Raw genomic sequence first — 24,221 nt, forward strand, 5'->3', positions numbered from 1 at the left:
AAGCTTGGTGTCAAACAGAACTATGCTTGAATCTTGATTTTGTCTCTTAGTAACCTGGAAATCTTGGGCAATTTTTTTCCTGAGCCTTAGTTTTCCCATCTGTAAAGTGGAGAGATGAAGGTCTATTACTTAGGTTGTTGTATAAATTAAATAGGACAATGCATTTTAAGTACTCAAACAATAAAAACACCCCGAATTGAGTTTCAGAAGCTTCTGTGGTTAAAAAAGTGAAATAATTAGCTCACAAAAAAGTGGACATCACTTTGATACCACACACTGCACTTCCAGGCTTGTCTGTACCATTGGTTCTTCCTGTCCTGAATCTCTCAAATTTTAGTAAAAGTTTCCCTGAACAGCTTACTAGAACTTTCTTCTAGACTATGGCAAAAAAAGGCAGATAAAATCTTTGATAATGCAAAGTCTTTTTGAGCTTAAAAAAATATTTCATTGTCTGGCTTAAAATAACATTTTTTAGCATCACGTGCACTCTTCTTCTCCTTGCATTTTACGTTCGAGTCATGCCAAGCCATCTGTTGTTCCCTGAAAATGCCATGCTGTTCCATACTTTACACGCCATTTCCTTTGTCTCAAATGGCCCTTTTCTTCTTGTTCATTTGCCAAACTCTTGCCTGTCCTCTTGTACTAACGAAGCCCCTAAGAGGCAGGACTCATGCCTTTCTGGCACAGTGCCTGGAACACAGAGCTTATGAGGACCATGCAAATGTTTGTCCCAGGAATGAATGAGGAAGATGGTCAAGCAGGACAATACCATTTTTGTTTTAATTAGATTTCATAATAATGTAAGGGAAATTGTGCAGTTATAAAATGGTTCTCTACAAAAGAAAGAAACACAGACTCAGAAAATCCAATGGCTGATGGAATTATTGTTCAACTGTGAATTATATTTTCATGAAGGGTCAAATTTGAAGGACAATCCTTATTTGCATATGTTTTGATGATTATACCTCTAATATATTGTGTGTCAAAAAATTTTAAATCTAGAGTTATTTTTAATGTGACAGATTTAATCAGATCTAGACAGATCTAATACTAGCCAAACATCTTAACCATCAGTAAAGTACATTACATGGCACTTAGCTGGCACTATTAATATGGTTTCCAAAATAATATTACATGGTATTCAGTGGAAGATATATATTCAAAATCTATCTTAAAATATTTATATCAGAATTTCACAAGTCATAAAAATTACCTATGGTTACAATGATGAGACTGGAAATTGCTAATTTTTCCTATCTTTTTGTCTCCAGTAAGGTTCCCTGACACTAGAATTTATTACTCAGCACATTAGTACCTCTAGTATGAATTTTCTCTTAGAGCTAAAAAAATAAAACTGGGGAACCTGGGTGGCTTGGTCGGTTAAGAGTCTGACTTTTGGCTCAGGTCATGATCTCAGTGTCAGGAGATGGAGCCCCAGGTTGGGCTCCACACTCAGCACAGAATCTGCTTGAGATTCTTTCCCTCTCCCTCTCCTTCTGCCCCTACCCCCACGTTCACTTTTTCTCTTTACAATAAACAAACAAATAAAATCTTAAAAAAAGAAAAATAACTAAAACTATTCATAAAATGATCATCTGAAACCAGAAATAAGAATAATTTTTCAGGGGTCCTAGGTGGCTCAGTTGGTTAAGCGGCTGCCTTCAGCTCAGGTCATGATCCCAGGATCTGGGGATCGAGCCCCACCACGAGCTCCCTGCTCAGTGGGGAGTCTGTTTCTCCCTCTGTCCCTGCCCCTGCTTGTGCTCTCTCTCTCAAAGAAATGAAAAATAAAATAAAAAAAAATAATAATTTTTCATTATCCATTTGTCAATAGGAAATGGTTAGTGTGTGAATTAAAAAAAAAAAAAAGCAAATTGGAAAATGACAAAAAATGCCAAATTATCAAAACCCAAACTCCTTTTCAAAGTTTAACTCATATCTTATCTCCTTTCTGAGGTTCTCCCTACCATTTGATCATTCCTTCCTAAATGACTACATACCACATCATGCCTTTTGGTCTGATTATTTCACATATGTATGTTTTCACTCTCCTAGAGGACGATGAGCTCCTCCTCAAGGAGAAGAGATTATCTTATAAAGATTCCTTCTTAACCCCACTGTGCTGTAAACACAGTAAATACATAATAAATATTTGGTGGTTCCTATTTGTTAACAAACGCCAAATGGGGAATTGCAATCACAATAACTGAGATTGTTTTGTACTACTATTATTTGTCATTAAGGAAAGCCCCCAAGGCAAGAATGTGTTCAAGGAGGAACAGAGCAGATAGTCTTGTGAGGGGAGTCAAGAAAGAAGCATAGCATCAGGGACTAATTCATCATCTGAAAAATAGATTGTCTCCTGTTCCCTAGGCAGTCTACTGCTGAGCATAGATGAGCTACAGTAACCAGATTGGTTCATTAAAATACGGTCCCTTTGGTTCACCATGACTCATCTTTATGATGAAGCTGTGACTCTGAGAACTGGATGTGCTAATTTTGCTACTCTCATGACACACAAAAGAATAACATAAAACTTAATTTTTAATGACTTCATACTCAGTTTACTGCCATTGTATAGCTCAACCTCTGTATGGCCCAACATGTAATAAAATTTGGTAATACAAAGAACTGTCATAGCAGTCACTTTGAGCAATGGCCTACTCTAACTGCTTGGTATTGAAAGTTTGTAGATCTGCCTCAAGGACATGCTCTAGATAACTCCCCATCCTTTAGTATCTCCCATTTCATTGCCCTATTCCACTAAACATCACTGCCATGTTAACATGATTATTGTTTGTTTTTCACATCTATATCCCCAGAACAAGTGCCTGATACATAAAATGTTGAATTAATAAATAAAAATCATTTGCCAGATCAGTTCTAGACCTGAAAGTCTAAACCAAGGACTTGAACTTCAGTTTTATCTGAGACCAGATGAAAAGTAACAGGGGCAGTGAGAATTAATGGGTCACCATTTGCTTTAGCGATGAGTTAGGCAGACTGTATGGTTGCCAGAGGCTTAGTATTCTGAGGAAATTTTCCATTGTGATATTACTGCCTAGGGGCACCTAGGGGGCACCTTGTTGGAACTGCCTTCTAAAATTTTTGAGAGGCTTCGACCTCTGAGGAGGAGCAAGTGTCTGTGTGTATGTGTGTGTGTGTGTGTGTGTATGAGGGATGGGGGGAAGAGGCAGAGGTGGGTGGAATTGAGGGATACCCAGTAGATTTCACAAGGAGCCTGGTTTCAAAGTCAGTGTAGAGCTGAAATTTGAGTCCCCGGAGGAGTCACATTAATGGTATATATCACCATTTCGTTTAGTTCAAATATTGTGCATTTTATTGAATACATTCATATAATATCTATATTATAAGATCTAGTATTAGAGATTTAAAAGGCGAAAGATTTATACGATCTGAAGAGAAACCAGAGTATTAGTATTAGAGATTTAAATACGACATCTTGTAAGAATAGTTGAAAAATCCATTAAGTTTCATTAGAAAACCTAGCTTCTGACACAACTCTGGACTAAGAAGTTGTTTGGAAGAAAAATAAATAAATTAAAAATATTCATTAAGAAAAGAACCAGCACTACCACAAGCTACCTGCAGAACCACAAAACAACAAAGCAATTGAACAATGAGCCAAAGGTCTGAATATTAAAACTCATAGGCAGGGACAGATCCAAGTTTCTGTAGAGCCTGAGCATCTACCATTTAGTGGAACTTCTTTGGAAACCATACGAAACAATATTACAAAGGCACAGTTACGTATGGAGGACTGGAAGGGGCCGGGAAGTTGAAGCTACACCCATTTCATGCCGTAGTAGGTTCTGCATGTTGCCATGGTCAGTCTGCTCATGCAGGACTGACGGTGTTTATAGAATAGCTGTGCAGGTAAATTCAAGTCAGAAAAAATAAGATTCATGGAAAAAGAAATGTGGGAAGAATAGGGAAAGAGGCATGGTAGCAGCCATGATGCCATGGTAATTAAGCACTGAAGCGGGAACAATACATAATAGTAATACTGACAGCAGAAGAAAGTCTATTTTGAGGGGAGATAGCAAAAAGGAGCTTTGCTTTGTGGGAGACAAAGAGCTATTTAAATCTGAGAATCCAGTCTAGGGTCATCACTCTGTCATACTAAAGGCTTATCAACCATAGGACAGCTATTTTATTGCTAGAAAATTGCTAGACAATTGCAAAGAATTCACCCTGAGGACACAAGAGCCAAGGCCTAGGAACATTTTTCCACCTTCCAGTCTCTACTTCCCACTTCACCTCACATTCCTCTCTGCTCTTTCTCCAGTCCTGCCACTTCCACACCATTTTTTTTTTTTAAGATTTTAGTTATTCATTTGACAGAGAGAGACACAGCGAGAGAGGGAACACAAGCAGGGGGAGTGGGAGAGGGAGAAGCGGCTTCCCGCCCAGTGGGGAGCCCGATGCGGGGCTCGATCCCAGGACCCCGGGATCATGACCTGAGCCGAAGGCAGACGCTCAACGACTGAGCCACCCAGGTGCCCCCACACCAATGTTTCCATACAGATTCTATCTATGAAATAGCGCATTCTTTTGGGTGAAAATTACATAACGAAAGTGATTACCTAGATAAAGTCCATCCAAATGCAGGGATTGTACACTTTCAAATGCAAAGATTTTCAAATTTGTCATACATAATGTAAGCCATTAGTCAAGTGGCCTGAGTGAGAAATGATTGGAAAGTCAAACATTCAGACTAGTTTGGAGACAGCTGTGCCTTTTTCTTCTGATGAAGAAGAAAGGCTTTGGAGGCATTCTTTCCCTAGCCCACTGGGTGGTGAATTGCCTAGATCATGAGCTTGTTGTGGTAGAAACCAGTCTTGTTCATTTTTACTTTTAATCTCAGGTCTCTCATTCAGGGTGGCATTAATGGGTGCTCAATAAAGTGTAAGAAACGAACGTTTCCTGTGAGCACATTAAATGCCCGGAGAGAAGAAAAAACTACATTCAGCACGAGATGCTCAATGTCCACCATATTAGAGATTCTAAAATTACAGAGAGTGCTTTGAAGGGTGCTGACCACTCAAATGACATAACAACCTTGAAGAAGAAAAAAGAATGTGAGAAGGATGCTTCAGGCCCTGCGTCCTTACTGATTTGGGTACAAGTTAGCTAATAATGATCCCAGTGTCTGTCAGATAACATTTGACACCAATTTAGTAAGAAAGGCAAATAGCCCCAAAGTAAACTTATTTAACAGACATTTATGAGGAAAAACAAGTTTAAGAGTGTAAGCAGTATCATTCAACCCCATGTCCACTGCCACTTCATCTGTGATTGGCCATGTTTATATTGACCTATACTCATAAAAAAACAAACGAACAGAAACCCTTAAAATCAGGTGCTGTGTCTGTTATTTATGGAGGAAAGTAATTTGATAATACACACCAGGGAAGAAATCTTTTAACATGCTTTAAAGGCTTCACATTTCAGCTATCTGACAAAATTTAACCACAAAATGCAGTTTCATTAACCAAAGCTACCTTAGCTTTTACTGTAGTTGAGATTTACAACTTTAGTAAATTTTAACTTTTCAACTGGAGCAAATAACTTTTTATTCCAATCCATTATCTTTGTTGGCTTTAGAATTAAAATAGCTCCACCCTAAGTGTACAAACCTACGCAAGTAACTTTGCTACAACCCACAAAATAGGCATGGTATGAGCTCCCCCTACTGGTACAACACTATTCCCACTTCATGAATCCAGTTAAGGGACCATGCCTGTGAGTTCCAGGGTAAAACAGAATTGCAATCAAATGTTCAAGTTTTAAAAAACCAAGTAACAACCCCAAACAAAACAAAACAGAAAAACAACTATACTCATTCTAAAATAATCCCTGTGAAAGAAATATGCAAAGGACATCTTTACAAACACTTGACAGCACCTTTTAAGTCCCCACCCAAGATTGGACAGGGGAAGGAGGGTGAATTAAATCACTGTCACTCTCAGGATGTTCTGGTGTCCTCATTTGCTTTTGGAAACATCAACAAGTGGAGGTGGGTTTGTTTTGAAGATTTTATTTATTTTTATTTGACAGAGAGAGAGAGGGCGAGAGAGCACAACCAGGGGGAGCACCAGGAGGAGAGGGAGAAGCAGGCTCTCTGTGAGCAGGTAGCCTAATGTGGGACTCAATCCCAGAATCATGACTTGAACTGAAAGCAGAGGCTTCACCACCTGAGCCACCCAGGCTCCCCTAACAAGCAGAGTTTAATTATAGTGGTGTTTATATATCCCTCTAACAGCACATGTAAAATTTTTCCCTCTAACAGCACACGTGAGAGGCTACAGGCTTTAGAGAAAAATAGGGTAGCACCATGGGGGCTCAACAAAGTCTATCTAAGGGCCTTGGGGTTTTTTTGCATTTGAAAGTGATTTCTAATATATAGCTGTGTGAACCGGGAAACTAAAGGTGGAAGTCATAAGTTTTATATTTCAAGCCACTCAAATTAGTTGTCTCCAGAGGAAAAAAATTCAATGTGAGAGTCATAGCAAATATAGGTAAAAGTGCTATTGTGGAGACATTCGCACTGACAAAGCAGAAGAACTGCTACAAAGGTGTTGCTAGTGATAAGCTGTTACAGAAAAAATATAATGAAAGAAATGGAACTCCCACTCCTTGAGTCAGCAGAAGGGAACTGTTTCATGATATTTGCTATATTCGTAAGGCTGCAATTTGATTATATTGGATTCTGTTATCACAATCTGTTACATATCCTACATAGAATATAAATACATAAAGCTATTTAAAGGCCAAATTATAGAGCTGTCTATTTTTATATTTTACCTTTTACTGCCATACCAGTGGTGATGCTTAAGTGGTATAAATTAAAAACGGTAAATGAAAAACAAAAACATTAATATATGAAGGCTTTATTGAAAAGCCACTGGTTGAAATCCCAAAAGTACATCAATTTGCTTCCCTCTTGAAGTCTGAGAAAATTGCCTTAATGAGCATAATAGGCCCAATGCATGGGCTTATTTTTCATTATTTTTATTTTATTTTCTTAGTGATACTTTTTACGAAACATTTTCATGTCCTAAAAGTAAAGCTCCGTATTCATTCATGCTGAATGTGAATGGAGAATTTGAGGATTACAAAATGAGGTAATGGGATTATCTGTTTTCCTTCGCCTTTCCAGATCCTTCTTTACATCGGCATATAACATTTTTGCTCATGCCAATGTCACTATGGAAAGGAGTGGAAAGTAACTGAAGTAGATGTGGGACATTAGTACATTGTCATCTTCTTACCATCTTTGTTGCCACTTCCCTGGCCAGGTCAAAGTCATCTTTACTTGTCCTACCACAATAATCCTTTTCACTGGTTTCTTTGCTTCCTCTCTTATTTCATCTACAACACATTCTCTACACAGCTGAGAGTAGTCTTTTAAAAAATATAAGCCAGATTATACTACTCCCCTTCTAAGTCTTCGCCTGACACTCTGAGTAAAATCTAATTCCTTATCACTTCTCCACTCTCTGCTTCTACCATCTTCCTGCTCAATCACCTTTAGAATTAAGCTTCTTGTTAACAAGGACTTTTTCTGTATCTCAAGCATCTAAAGCACAGCTGGTACAAAGGGAAGAAAGAGACATAAAGTAAGCAAATAAATAGATAAGAATGTTTCATCGAGTGATCATTCCTTTTAATAAAGTAAAACAAGGGGATGTAATACAAAGTGACTGGATTTTGTGGGAAGAGAGAGATTTGCACTGAACTCCTGAATTATAGAAAAGAAAGGTGCTCTAAGATTCAGAGGCAGAGCATTTGGAGCAAAGAAAGAGCGAATGTCAATGCTCTAAGGGAGATCTTAGTGCAATCCAGAAACAGAAAGAAACTAAGTGTAGTTTGAGCACAGTGATTGAGCAGGAAAATAGTAGAAGCAGAGAGTGTAGAAGTGATAAGGAATTGGATTTTACTCATAGTGTCAGGGGAAGCCTTTGAAGGGGAGTAATATAATCTGGCTTATATTTTTTCAAAAGACTACTCTCTGCTGTGTGAACACACACATGCATAGGGAACTAATAAGCCAACGTCACAGCACACGGAACAGACAGATGTTCCTCTGACTAGTGCAAAATTCCTACGTAATAGCAACACTTTCCTTTCAGTCAAATTAATAAATGTTTAGTATATTTCCACATAAAAGACGGCGATTTTTAAATTTAAATCCCTGACTTTAAAATATGTGGCAGACTGCACATGAAACAATGGACAAATGGGAAAAATTGGACCTCCAGGGGCTTGAGTTTAAACCCTGGCTGGGCCCCTAACTACACGGTCCTTGACAAGTAACTCAATCTTTGTGTCTTTTATTTTCTTCATCAGAAAAATAGAGACAATATGTCTTTCTTGAAGAGTTATAGCAGGTATTCACTGTATGGCTATAAAATACCTGACACATAGTAGGCACTCATTATAAGTTACTTAATAAAAGTATGAATTAGTCTTTGGAGTGTTACACCAAGCTTATCAATTACTCAACTAATGTTAGTGGTTCATGTAATTCTATATACATACATATTTGTAAATTAGCAGTGATGTGTCTTTACCAGTGTTTCTGTAATTACTCCGTTCGAAAGCAACATACCTAAAAGTAATGCTCTACTTGACGCACTTTCTCATCTATTCCTTATCATTCCCAGTAAGCTCAGGGACTAGTATGCAACTATTGCATTTTTCTCCTGCTTGGCCTTGTCCCAGACATACAAAAATTATAAACTTTGTCAAAAGAAAAGCTCCCTCAGCCTTATCAGTAAATACTGTGTGCTAGAAATGTCAGTAATAATACTTTTTAATTCTCAGATATTTAGAGCTAAAAACTACTAAGAAAAAGTTAGAAAAATATCTCTGAATTCAGAAAAAAATAAGTCTTTGTTGAACCAAATACATCATTAAATACAACAGAGTCCCTTTCATAAATTCATTCAGCCAATGATTTGGAGTTCAAAGTATGCATCATAAATTGTGAATTCCTCTGATTTTTTTTAAGATTTTTTATTTATTTGAGAGAGAGAGAGAGGGACAGCATGAGCAGGGGGAGGGGCACAGGGAGAGGGATAAGCAGACTCCGTGCTGAGCAGGGAGTCCAACCCGGGCTCCATGCCAGGACCCCAAGATCAATGAGCTGAGTGTAAGTCAGATGCTTAACCCACTGAGCCACCCAGGCACCCCTCCTTTGATTTTTAATATCTTTTTTGTTACTTATTTATTTAGAGTGTGCGCGTGCATGAGTGGGGGTTGGGGGAGGAGCAGAGGGAAAGGGAGAGAATCTAAAACAGACACCAACCTTAGCACGGACCCTATGCGGGGCTGGATCCCACAACCCTGAGATCATAACCTGACCTGAGGCGAAATAGAGTTGGATGCTTAACTGACTGAGCCACCTGGGCTCCCCTGATTTTTAATATTTTTGTTTAAGAAAAATGTTTCATGGTCAGGTGTTCTTGAAAAACACTGTTTAAACGAAGTGTAACATGCTTCTTACTGGAAGATTTTTCAGTCTTTCGCATGTGACTAAGGTAAGCAATGGCTTCAGTTTTAGCAGAACTGAGGAGTTTGTTGAATTTTCTGTGCTAAAACTGGAAAAGTCTTGGGCAAACGGAAACAAGTTGGTTATCCTACATGTCACTCTTCAATAGGGGTGAAAATATATTACATTTCCCAATCTCACTTACCTGGATACCCTCTGGTATAATAACATCCTGAAGCATTCAAGTTCCACAGAACACATTTTCAAAAGTGCCAGGGGAGGGGAAGGTTGTCAGTTCTCCTACTCGGCAGTATTAAACATTGATTTCAATCTTTGTCTTGTCTGGAAAGAATGAAACCAATTTTTTCCTAATGAAGTATGTTCAGGCAGCATTAAATGCTATTTTAGAGGGTGGGGAAAATGTGTGTGTGTTAGAGTTAAGAAGAAAACCTACAGCTGGGACACATTTTTCTTAAAAAAATGTGTTAGGGGTATAAAAACAATTGAGAGGGGAAGTGCATTAAATGAGTAAATATTATATGGACTAATAATGGAAAGAAATGTTAAGAGTTGGAACATACAAAAAACAATAACAGTCTACCCAAGCCCAAAACTACTGAAAATTCCACCTGCATTGTTTCTTGCTTGGACACTAAAACTCTATTTTTTTTTTAAAGATTTTATTTATTTATTTGAGAGAGAATGAGAGAGAGCACATGAGAGGGGGGAGGGTCAGAGGGAGAAGCAGACTCCCTGCCAAGCAGGGAGCCCGATGCGGGACTCGATCCAGGGACTCCAGGATCATGACCTGAGCCGAAGGCAGTCGCTTAACCAACTGAGCCACCCAGGCGCCCTAAAACTCTATTTCTACAAAATATTAAACATCACTGCTTTCTCCTTTCTTCTTCTGACGTTTTGCATTGAAACATCCTTTTCTCTCTCATCATATTGCTCTCCTATCTTGTTTCTCCAAACTCTCCTTTTTATCTCCCGCAAATACCTTCTTTTATATCTGAGCACAGCATTACCACATTTCTCCAATTTCATTTATGGGGGGAAATAGATGGGATAGAAAAGGATGGGGTGAGAGCTGTGACTCAGAGTTGGTAAAAGAAATAGAATCACTCTCTCCTCATTTCTTAAGGAATGATATCTCTTCTGGCATTTCCAGTGCCTTATCTAAGTAAGTTGAGGGGCATACTTAGCAGTTACTGGGAAGGAGGAAGGTGGACTCCATATTCAAATATGCATCAATTAATTGCAATTGTAGGAATTGATATCATTGCCCTGTCATTCATTTATCCGTCCATTATTTTATCCGATATTTATCAAGCACCTACTATATGCCAAGCTCCGTTCTATGAAATTGTGCTGGCTGCATCTTTACTTTATACTCGAAAATCATTGCTCTAGAATCCCCATGGCATCACATGCAGGCTCCATCTTCCTCTTCCCTAGATTGTTGCATATTTCTTAACGCTGAAGTTCACAGAGTTCTGCTTCCTTATGTCATTAGATCAAGAAAACTTCTAGATGGAAGGAACTAATATCCAGCGTTTTATTTTGCAAGTAATATTCTTTGATGCTAAAGTACATTTTATGTGGGGTAATCATTGTAATTCCTTGAAAACTCAGAAAAGACAGGCTTTTTTCACTGGTTCAATGTCAAATAAATGAAGGCATCAAATGGATTTCCAATTGATTCTATTCTCTGGCCAAAGTCATTTGGTATTTTAATAAGTAATCTGGATGTGAAATAAAGTATTCACATAAGGTAAAATTACCTCAATTATCTACAAACTAACTAACTAGAATCTTAAAATAACCTCAGTTTTTTTTGTCTGCACACTACTTTTAGGAGAATGAAGTAAATCACAAGGGAACAAGCTGATATACTAATATCAGATCATGCTTTTCAAAAATAAAGAAAATGCAAATGAAAAAACCTTTCAGATTAAGCTTGCAGCCTATTTTTGCTAGACTCCTCTTTGATTATCTTGATTTTCTTTGGGTCTTGGATATATAAGAGGGTGCTTATTTTTGAAGCTGGTTTAGGTTTGTAAATATCCTCTTGCATATTCTTGGTGGGATGGGTTATGCTCTAATTTTTTATGTTGTTTTTCAGTCCTCTTTCATGAAATTAAAATAATTCTACAGTTTTTTAGTACACAAAGCCCTACAAATTCAACTTTTATTTCAGATTTCAGATAATTTAATCTGTAGCTTGTAAATGTGAATGGAGACATTTTGAAATTCAAGCACAGTTTTTTTGCTGTTAGTGTCAGAGCCTTATTTCAGCTGAACAAATATTTAATGAGATCCTATTAAGCACCAGGTCTTTTGGTCTGTGTATAGGGGTATTAATAACAATTATCTCCAGGCAAATACACAAACAGATTATTTCAATGAATCAGGTTGATGATACAAAGTAGAATTGAGGAGAGGTATTTAGACCAATGAGGGGAGAGAAGGAAATCTTCCTGTAGAATATGATCCCTGATTTAGTCTTGGAAGATGAATAATATTTAAGCAAAATCATGGGAAGAGTTTCAGGAAGAAAGAAGAGCATTGGCAAAGCAAAGAGGCATGAAATCAACTGCATTGTATCCCAATGAACTACGGTCAATGAAAAGGTATGCTGGAGTGTCGAGTCTGAGGTGAAGAAGACTAATGATGAGGATGGAGAGGCAGGTACTGGAGTAATTCTGGAGGTCTTTGTTTCTCCTACTGGAAGACTGACTTTAATCTTAAGGATGATGGACAGCCATTGTTGGGGTGTAAGCAGGACAATGATATGTTCAGGTAAGTGTTTTATATAAATCATTCTGACTCTGTGAGTAAGACAAATTTTAGGATGACAAGACAAAGCAGGGAGACCTGTTAGGAGGCTTTTTTTCAACATTATAGACGAGGGATGACTAGGGACTGAAATAGGGGATTGGTGGATGGTCTAGAGATACAGATTTGGGAACTATCCACAATGGAAAATCCACAGTGTGTGCTGATTTATAGGATAAGATTGACTTTATAACTCTGCCACATCCTATTTCAAAGCACAGCTTGGCATATGGGAGCTCTCTCTTAGTGAAAGACCAAGGGAGTTTCCTGCATCGATGTCTGAACATTGGACACTATGGACCTCAAAAGCAGTGAGAGTGTGAGCTTCCAGAGAATAACAATTTCATATCATCCCACCATTTAAGAAGCAGTATAATAACTCTACTACTAATTCCCTTCTTTTTCTAAACTGCCAGCTGTGTTTCTCTTTAATTATATTTTAAAATAACACCTACTTTCAAAGACGACCATATTCAAGCTGCTATTATGGTTGTCTTTTGAGTAACTGAATAAAGTCTTCAACGTTGTACACTCTCCAACCCTTAAAATCTCAAAAAGCATCATGAAGCTGGAAGGGTTGAGGAAAGATAATGCTCTCTAGCTCAACATGTCTTTTCACCAAGTTTCCAACCAATACCCTTTAAATCAATGCATCAGAAATTCTACTTGCCAAAGGCCATGTTTTTCCGTTAGCGCTACGGTCTCTGGAGAGGACTGTCAGTGTAGCTGGAATGACTCTTGTCCTAATTCAGTGCTTACAAGATCATGAGAAATTTCTCAATTTTGCCAGGAACAAATATGTATAGAGCACATCAATTTTACATAGAAGCCATCATAAAGATGGGTTTCCTTTTTAACTGATTTCATAATAATGATCTTTCTGTTTGTGGCCTTTACCAAAAAAAAAAAAAAAAAAGTAATAACAGAACAGTCACTTATTCAGGCAAACTATGGGATTAAGGTATGAGAAAAGCATCTGGAAAATGAGAAAATGGGGGAAGAGATTAAGGTTATAAGAAATATTTAATTAGGAATCGATTCAGTTTAAATGATCCATCTGAAGAACAGGTTCTTGGAAGCATCAGACCTTATTTAAAATCCAGTTAGTTCTCTTTTTATTCTTCTCAAAGGAATCAGTAAGAATACAAAACTGTAAGATTTTTCAGAACGAGTTTACGAACTGACAGGTTCTGGAATAATTCTTTTGGTTTGACTCACTGAGCCAGGATGCTAACATTATTTAAACATTGTTTTCTATTTATTCCTGGATTTGTTTTCTTAATTCTAAAGTTATAACAACTATATAATTTACCAGAGAAAATGAAATTGCTCTTTGTTAAGTACACATTGAAAATCATATGCTACAACATGTATTGTACATTTAGTACAGTAAAAAAAAAGCTATATTTTCATATCCAAATTTGAAACCAATTCAGTGCAATTTGGCATGCACTGCAGCATACAAAGAAACTCCTATGTATTGGTAACAAGTAAAATTTTCTACTTGCTTAAAAATATCAAAACAGAAGAAGGACATCTTAAATAAAACCCCAAATAAAAAGTACCTTAAGAGAAAAAAATGGATTAGACTATGGTAAAACCTAGAATATCTGTTCAATATAGGACCGCAGAAAATGTCCCTCAGATGGGTAGCGGATTGATATATCTAAGATACACAAGTGATACTCTAGAGAATATAACACCAACTCCTGAAAATCAACAACCACCAGACAAAAGAAACTTTATCTCCTTACTTCAACACAGTGCGTTCTCAACACAGATCTTGTGAAATCACCAGTCAGATCACAACATCCTCTTCTGCTCCGGACCTCCGATGGCTTCCAGTTCAGTCACAGGAAGAGCCAAGGCCTGCATGAAGGTCTACAGGGTCACCCCCACCTCTCTTTCTCATCTCCAAACACCATCTCCTTCACTTAGTCCAGCTACCATCCTCGGATCCCCCAGGTATGCTTTCGCATTTGCAGTTATCCTGGAATGCCCTCTCTTTGCTTATCTGCAAGGTTTGCTCCTTCATTTCCTCCTTATCTTTGTCCAAGCCTTCCTGATCATCCCAAACTAATTAATGGCCTCCCCCCACTCCTCTGCACACAAAACCTTTCCTTATCCCACTTTTTTCTTCCCACAGAGAAGTCATTACCATATGACGATCTATGTTTTCCCTTGCTTATTTGTTAACTGTTTGGGTCTCTTCACAAGAAATAAGCTCTACAAAATCAGAAATGTTGTCTTTTTTCCTTGTTTTAAATTTACAAGGATTATAAAGGATGCCTTGCTGCAATGTTCACATTTTCCCCTTCTCAGCTACTAGGAGTATTGTATACAGGCAGTCCATAGCTGAATCTCTCCCTAGGTCTAGTGTGCAGTTAAAGAGAGCCACCTGGCCCAAGGTAGCACTCCTTTTCTGGGGTTGCCCACATCAGTGGTGATCAATGGTGGATGTGAAGGCCAGCCCCACTGCTCTGATTCAGCACGACTAAAAGGGGCCCTCCCATCTTGAGAGCTCCATTCCAGCCCTGCCAGGGCTTTTCTTTTTAACTGCACCAGTTCAGCTTCTCCTTCTGCTCAGTCTTAGTTTCCACCTTCCACAGACACTTATTGTGAGACTACTGCTCAGTATACTTCGAATGCACAAATTTCAACCTTAAGGTCTACTTCCTGGGAATCCCCGACAGGATCACAGATGAAGGAAACAAAAACAGAGAATCTAAGTAAACAGCCCATGGTCACTTTGCTAGTAAGTGGTGGAGCCAGGATCAAACCTACAGACTCTAGCTCCAGAGCTTGTGTTTTTAATCATTTCTTCCTGCTGCTACACACATAACCATACTTCCCCCTCCCACCACCAATAATTTAAAATATACTGAATTCCTTGGAGTGAATACTTAGGAATGGGATCAGGGATGGAGGATGAAGGGAAAAATTAACAGAAGAGAATAAATGGCAATCATTATGTGCCTTGGACTGAGGAGTATGATTAACTTAGGTAATAGACAACAAAAACCCATAGTGGTTTGAGTACTGTGTTGAATAGACCACATGGTTTCAGTGGGAAGTGAGAGTGGGAAGGGGGCAAGGCGATGGGATAATGAAATCTCATATGATTGTTGATAGGATTTATGATTTATATAAACCACAGAATATGGGGTGTAGTTGCGGCACACAGCTACTGCAAGAGGTAGGGCAACCTTGTGCCCTATCATTTCCTCCATTCTTGGAGTTCAAGGACTGATTTAATTATCATATTCACTGTTGTTGGGTTTGCAGGTAAGCTGTTCATCCTTCATTGTCATCATTCAAACATCCAAAGGCTATTGTTGTGGATAAATAAATTAATGCCACGATAGTGCTTTTTATAAACCATAAAGTGTTTTACAAATAGTTAAAAATGTGTATAGACATCCTTACAGATTTATCTAATCATGCTCTGACATCGAGTGGAACTCTAATAAAATCTTTCCACCTACATTATATATATATATATAATATAATATATAATTATGTATATTATTCTATTATATTATCCTATTGGGGGAAAAGTTATTTTTTATTTTTAAGATGGTAGTCATGTGTGAAAACAAAGTATAGCCAAGTGGAAACAAAGGTTCCTTTCTCCTCCCTTTTCTCACTGTTTCCCCATTCTGTTTGCTTTTTGTATTCTTTTCAATTTCATTATCCATTACATGTTCCTCATTCATTCTATCTCTATTTCATTACTCCACTGCAATATTGCTTTTCTTTGAGGTAAAGAAAAAGTAAAATGGATTGCAACCCAGGAAAAGGGGGGATAAAATTTCAGTCGCAGTTCTGATGGCTATATGCCCATCTCCAGGCAAAAGAGCAGCTCTCAGGTATAGGAGAGCAAAAGCAAGGATAGTTTCCACTTTCTCCCCATGTGTATTGCCCTGGAAGAATTTCAGACTTTGCATACATGGTAGGATTTCTTTATCGAATCAGTACTTCAGCTGAAGCTGTTTACAAATGATGCCTGTCAGACTTTGGTTGTCATGGAGAAAATGCATGGTGAGGCATATTGTGCTCACTAGAACTTGACCCCATGACAGTAAGGTAGAGAAGGTACAAATCGAGGTTAGGAAAGGGAATGTGTACAGCAACATGGAAGAGAAGAATTACTGAGCCTTATATAAGAATATTTTATGGAATGAATATTCAGTTTCTTGTTATTTACAGTATATTTAACATTTTATTTCTGCAGGGGATTATTTTTCTTTTGATAATTAGAATCATAATTTTTCCCATTGTGGGCTGAGAAGAGAATTTACATGTAATCTCCTTGAGAGTAAAACACTGTGTCATATTCATTGTTACAGCTGCAGAAACTTTGCCACAATACCTAGATTATATTAGGTTTGTTCAATTCAACCGAATTCCTGAATATCATCAAATTTAGATTAGAAACATAAGGATTTTTAAAAAATAATTTTCAAGTTCTCAAACTTCTTACAATACTGTTTGCCAGTTTTTAGCAAGCCCCACAATCAGAAATAGTAGCTTAGGGTCTAAAATTTGTTGCAATGTGAACATCTCTTGCTCTACGCAAAATATATATAAAGTAAATGTCTTAATTATGGACATCTGAGTAATACCATATACAGTTAATTTGCACAGGGCAATTTTGCATTAAATAAAAATATATCATAAATGGTTTCACACAGTGAAGTTATCACAATTACCTGGATATTAAAAATCAGTCTTTATACTAATAATGGATGTAAAATTGATTTGTTACTATACATATCTGACAATCATCTATTAAATAATTCTTTTAAAACTATATAATTATATAAATTCTATAATAAGACCCAGGGCTTCCTTTAACCTCATGAAATGAAAATATACCCATGGTATCTATGCTGTATACCTTAGAGACATTTCATTTCTATAGACATTATCATACAACTGTCCATAAGACGTTATTAAAATTTAATTGTGGATTTTCCCAGACCCATAGCAGGATAATACATTTGTAAATATTTTAATAGTTAAAATATAGTTTTCACTTTACTGGACTAATTTTTTGTTTTTAGGAATCTATCAAAAATCTAATCAATCCAGAAATATTTTTAAAAGAGAAAATGGAAAATATTCACAGTTTTGTCTTCCTAATATGACTAAAAGACTGAAAGAAAAGCAGGGGTTAAAAATTATCCTTTAACCACCCACACACCCCTGGATTTTGAGAAGGGGTTTCTTTAATACTTTTTTCTTACTGCAGTATTTGTTGCTTAAGGAAGTCTGTGGGTGGATAAGATGTTATTATCCCTCCTACACACACCCGTTTTCTTATTTACAACATTAAATCTCCATTTATATAAGTCCTTGAAACACCAACCCTTTTCTTTCAATACGTTCTGAAATTCTTTGGAATTGGGTCCACACATTACCACACATTACCTTCCTATAGGACACATTCATAGTAAATTGTAGGTTATCCTGATTTTTTTCAAGGGTGAGTCTATCCAAAAAGGGTGTCTGAAGTGGATGCCTTTCTAACTTTTTTTCTGAAAACAGAATTCCAACTTCTTGTCAGAAAACAGCAAGTCTTATGCTCAAAACTAATAATACAAAACTATTCTTTGTATTAATGTGTTTCCTTAAATACTAAGAAGATACAGTCATTAACATAGGAAAAGCCAACCTTTAAGATTTGTATGCAGTATTTCTTATTACACTACAGATTACCTTTGTAAGTGAACGCACATTTGTAGTTCATGCTGGAAACATAATAAACATGTTTTACCTAAATATAGTTAGCTCCTTGAGTTGTTTCATCTGAATAAATACATCGATAATTAAAAATTTTTTAAACTCCCTATAAAATACATATAATGTTATTAAGCCTTTATATCCCTTTCTAATTGTAGTAAAAATGTTCCCTCAAATATAGTAAATGACAGATATGCCCTTGTGCAAATGGGTTAAACTTAAATTATTTTAAAGTGATCAGGTCTCATCTTCATTGCTAATATAAAATTTATTCATTTAAAAAATACAAGACAATTTTTAAAAAGCAAAAAATGTATGTATTTTAAAGTGATTTTGGATTTGGAGATTTAATGATATCATTTATAATAGCCACACATACAATGTGTTTTGCAAATAAATTTTTTAACTTCACTATTCAGATCAATTCTTTCCAGATGAGAATTATATTAACTTTTGTTAAAAGAAATTAGAAAAATAATCATTAACCACCCAAAGTGCTTGCAAAGATGCCCCAATTATTAACTAAATACACATTACTGAGAATATATCCTACAGAGGCCAGTTAGAACAATCACTAGCTAGGATTGATGTATTAACCAAACAATCACAGGTAATTTAATCACTTTTGGTTAATTCAAAGGAAACTATTTCTGGCTCTTCTGATACCTTGATAATAGGAACTGTCAGAATACAGAGGCAAGTCCATCTTCTATATAGCAGAGGTAGTGAGTCAAATATATTTTATGAACAATGCAATGGATATGTGAATTGGAATTCTGCAGGTTACTCTAAACTAGGTTTTTAGGTTATAGTTATTCAGCTTTTTGGCACCTTGTAATAGAGTAAAAAATTAAAGAAAATTAAAATCATTACTATTTCAGAGCAAAGGAAAACAAAGACTAGAAAAAGAGTAATTTAGTTAAAAAAAAACTTGTTTGGTCTCTAATTTAAAAAAATAGTTTATGCAGTAGGAGTAAATACTCATTATCACAACTTCCAGAACAACAACTATTTAAAAAGAGTACAACTCAGAATTAAATAGGTTATATGGTCTTTTCTTTTTCTAAAGCAATTATCTTTAAGAAGTTGCTTTGTTTTTTTCCCCTCGAAGTTACTATAAAGTACCTATAATTGAAAGGAAGAGTAAAAAGCAAACAGGAGAAGAAAATAAGAAAAGGAAAGTGGTTTCCAACTTAAGTACAAAGTTCAAGTTATAAACATCATATCCTTGACATCAAAATTATTTCCTAAAAAATTACCTTATTTAGATCACTGGATAACATAATGAACCCCAAATTTCAATATGGAATGCAACAAGGAAGAGTGAAGTTGATTTCATTTTCACTTGCATGAGCTAATTACAATGAATGAAAGCTGGACACCAGTGTCTGAGACATAAACTATGTCTTCTTAAAAAATCAATTAAAATGAAGAAATGATATGTGATATGATAAGGGACTCAAATAGAAAAAGCATATCATGACATTTTAATAGAAAGCGCAATGACGATTTTCTGTGTTCTGTGGTTTAGCTTGTTTTGTTTTTGAAGATGCTAAAAAATTAACAAGACTTGTTGCATGAAAAGCGGCACAGTTGAAACTCAACACAGGATCTGCAAGATCAGGTAATCTATATATAAAGACTAAATGTATCTGGGAAATAAACAGGATTTTGCGTAGGAACAACTCCCTTCCAAAAGCAACACTATTAAAATTGATTAATTCCTTAATATTCCAATGGTGAAATATCTACGTAAGCAACTATCTTTTTCCTTTCTTTTTCTCTTTAAGATTTAATTTGTTCTTTTAAGCTCTTCTTTTCAAACAGCTGGAGAAGCTTTCTTAGGAATACTATATTAATCAGCCAGAGGGGTTGGCAGGAAAACAATTTCTTAGAAGAAGTGAAAGACTGTCCTAACATCAAATGACTGTCCAATGTCATGTAACACTGAAATAAATTTTATGTTCTCAATGTACTAAATCTTGACTCCTTCAGTTTTAGTCTTTATGGGAAAAAATTGTGCTCCAATATTTTGCTGTAATTGTGTTCTCTACGTATTGTTTATTTAAACTAGTTAAGCCTTTCATTATATAAAGCACCTTGATAAGTCTTTGAAATATTGCCCAAACTAGATAAGGTGTGATAAGTCAGATCTTTCCTGAACCCCAAATCTTTTATTTATCTTTTATCAAATTCTGTATTTAAAAACTAAAATTTACTTTGAATCATACATTTGATCAGTTTATACAACTTAAGCAAGGCCTTAAGAATGTATGTTTTTGTTCATTCTCTTTTTATTTTTCTTGTTGAAATTTTATATAATTTTTTTTCTTGCTGTGTATAGGGGTGGGATTTTGTTGGGATTTCATTTGAAAAAGCATTTTAAGAAATTTACAATGAAGATTCAATTCATAAATAAAGTCTTATTTGGCAGGCAGTAAGTACATCGGATAAAATTTTAAAAGTTTCTCCCTCTCTTTTATCTTACATACTTCCTTAAACACATAATTTAATAATGAAAACATGTCTTACTTAGCAAAAATTAATTTAACCAAAGAAGTAAAGATACTATATTATTTTCATTGGCTTAAATTCTGTTTATCATTTTTACTTTCTTTTATGAAAAGAAAGTTTTCAGTTTCAAATTATTGATTTGATAATTAAGACCTGCTCACATGGTAGTTATGTGTGTGTTAATATCAATACTTGGCAATTTAGGGCAATATTACATATTTTAAAATCTCATTATTTAAGTGATTTCTTCATGAATTCTTTCTGCCCTGCCAAATGATCTTGGAAGCTTCTGTTAGGAAGTTTTGACATGCAAATCTATCTCAAAGGTAAGTTGGGCACAAACAAATAAAGGAACAAGAAAGATTAGATGAGGTAAAGTTCTTAAGTAAGATTCATAAATATATTAAATAATTTGCATGGTATATACATTTGCTTCATAAGTAGAATGATACTTTTTCATTTGCCTCTTTCCTAAAATGCAAAATGTGAATTTGTCTCAGATATCTGTAATGGTAAATACATAAGCAAATATCCATAAATGATATCCACACGTAAGTCTTCAAATATATAAAAAGACAAATCTTACCTCCATCTCCAGATCCTGATCCTGCATCTGCGGGGGGAAGAGAAATAATTTGGTTTTGTTTGAGAAACATACTCAAAAACTATTTATGACTTTATTTGGTTCATGCTTACTTCCTTTATTAAGACAGTAATATAATGGAGAAAATTACTAATATTTAATCTGAAAGTGTATATTCACATCAGTTTAATTTAATTTGTGTAATATAGCTTATCAAATAAATTTTCTATTATTTTCATTCTTAAACTTCATAAAAAATTATTATCTAGCTTTGATATTATAGCTTATTTTAATTATTACATTCTAAAATTGACTATGTAAAATGTCATATTTTTATTTTAACCAGGATGAATTTGGTGCCATTAACAAAAAAAAAAAAAAAGAAAATGAAATGCTTATTAACAGTGAGATTCAGAAATTAAACAGGCTAAGACATGTGGCAAATAAACTCATAATTAAGGCTTATATTATTGTAAATCACATATACACAAAAAGAAAAACAGTTTATAGATAATTATCTTTTATATAATTGCTAATATATTTTCCAAATACCACAATTGTGGATGAGTTTATCTGCCACCAACATCCTTTGTTTTTTTTTAATTAATTAACTTATTTTTTTATTATGTTAATCACCATACATCATTAGTTTTTGATGTAGTGTTCCATGATTCATTGTTTGCATATAACACCCAGTGCTCCATGCAGTACGTGCCCTCTTTAATACCCATCACCAGGCTAACTCATCCCCCCACCCCCACCCCTCTAGAACCCTCAGTTTGTTTCTCAGAGTCCATAGTTTCTCATGGTTCGTCTCCTCCACCGATTTCCCCCCCTTAATTTCTCCCTTCCTGTCTTCTTCTTTTTTTTTTTTTTAACATATAATGTATTATTTGTTTCAGAGGTACAGGTCTGTGATTCAACAGTCTTACACAATTCACAGTGCTCACCATAGCACATACCCTCCCCAATGTCTATCACCCAGCCACCCCATCCCTCCCACACCCCACCCTCCAGCAGCCCTCAGTTAAGAATTCCTCATATCAGTGAGGTCATATGATACATGTCTTTCTCTGATTGACTTATTTCGCTCAGCATAATACCCTCCAGTTCTTTGTTTTTGAAATCAATAGAAGAGAGAGATTAACTTTTGTCTTTGTGTTTAAAATTGGATACACCCTAAATGATGCTGGCAGAGAAAAAGGATACCCTCCTTCTGCATTTCTCTTTATTTCTTCTCTCCCCTCCTTCCTACAGAATTGCAGTTGGTCAAAGTTGTCTATTTCTGACAACTGAGTTCCCAGAGACACCCAGTTTTCTCATTGGGAGTCAAGACCATTGAGTTTCCATCTGGTTCTACCTGTGAAGTGTAAACATCATCTGCCTTCTGCCTCCCTACTTCTTTTCATTCTAAATACATTTGGTTATGTATTTTTAATGTTAATACTGGGGAATAAGACTAATATTGGTATTTTCTGTCTGAAATGTTTCATCTCACACTGAAATCTCAACCAGGATTCAAGAACTATACTGAATGCCATTTCTATGAATTTGTGTTTGATGCTTTAGTACAATTTAAGAAATAAAACAAAGCAAAAACCCAAGCCTCCATTATTTCTACTTGTTTGGCTCCATGACAGTTTATGAGAGGCATGGTGTAAAAAATGATATGGTATATGAAAATCCACAGAAGGCTGACATATGGAAGAATAGATGCCTCCTTCAACAGCTATGCTTGTCATCATGTTAGGCATTAGCAGTGTCATGAAGGAGCAGTAGTTTAAATAATGAGCCTTGGTGGAGACTCCTATTAACTAAATTCACAGGGTCTAACACTGTATTAAATCAGAAAGCCAAGTTATTTATTAACTGCTAATGTGACTAAAACATGTCTTTAAGCCAACAGATTTTTTCTTTAAAGCAAGCTAATTGGTAAAACAATTTATAATAAAAACCCTTCTTAGTAAATATATAATCAAATAAGGATTTTAAACATACGCCTTGACTATTTAATGATAACAGATCAAGAAAGGCTGAAGCATTTGTCACCGTAATAGAATCGTCTTGTCAACTGAACTGCTAATCATAACTCATGGCACCGTCACTTTTGGATGGGACAATGCTTGAATGGTCAATGTTTGTACACTTCCACAGTAAAATTTTAACTAAATTTCTTTCAACTAATTTGAAAATTTAATTCAGTATTACTTATAATCATCAGAGGCTAACAGGTTGTACTATTATAGCACTAATATATTTTATGTGTTTTGGTTGAATGTGTAGAGTTTCTCTTTTCTTCCTCATTACAACTGTAAATTTCTTTAAATCAAGAACCATGTCTTGTTCAGCTTTATATACTTATATGCACATAAGAGGAAATACCTAAAAGTTATAGATTCAAACCTTCAAACATTACTCATTTGATAACATAAGGAATGTTATCTAATCTTCCTAAGCTTATTTGTCCTCTATTCAATGAGTATAATAATGTCTATCTCATTGATAGATTTTGAGACTTACTGCACAATAGCAAATTGTAAATGATTATCACTGTGTCTGGAACATAAAAATTAAGATTTGAATAAACATCTTGCCTATTCATCTACAGGTTTTCTAATAAATACATAGGGTTTGGAAAAAGCAAAAAAAAAAAAATGGCAGTAGTATATTGGCTTGTGTTTCTCATGTATCTTTCTAAAAAGTCAAGGGGCATGGTTCTTAAGACAACTTTTGTTTGATTTGACCCAAATCAGGTAAGTAGGAAACAAAGAAGGAATAGGTGGAAAAAATAATCACAAGTCCACTGAATCATTATGAAATAGTGATGGGAAGCTTTAATGGTTTCTCTAGTATAAGATAAATAAGTAGCTTACTGAGGTCTTACTGGTGAGACAGAAACACCTAAGAAGTCATGCTCTTGATCCTGAAAGTCTGAACTCCTAGTCAATGCATTTCTTATAACACAAAAAAGCGAAATTGACAGCGAGGCTATTGAGCAGACTGTCCAGTAAGAAATAATTTTTG

At 35.7% G+C, this 24,221-nt stretch overlaps 1 protein-coding gene across 1 annotated transcript in view; it reads right to left on the reverse strand.

The window, feature by feature from the left end:
- TMEFF2 (transmembrane protein with EGF like and two follistatin like domains 2) overlaps positions 1-24,221 on the reverse strand; it is a 226,135-nt gene that overhangs the window by 189,096 nt on the left and 12,818 nt on the right. The window contains exon 4 of the mRNA XM_045868320.3: positions 21,201-21,227. Coding sequence (XP_045724276.1) covers positions 21,201-21,227 — 27 coding nt within the window. The remainder of the gene's footprint in view (positions 1-21,200; positions 21,228-24,221) is intronic.

Source organism: Mirounga angustirostris, unplaced genomic scaffold (assembly GCF_029215605.1).
Source record: "Mirounga angustirostris isolate CCGP_5_RB_7025 unplaced genomic scaffold, mMirAng1.0.hap1 SCAF_3, whole genome shotgun sequence".
In the NCBI taxonomy this organism is placed as follows: domain Eukaryota; kingdom Metazoa; phylum Chordata; class Mammalia; order Carnivora; family Phocidae; genus Mirounga; species Mirounga angustirostris.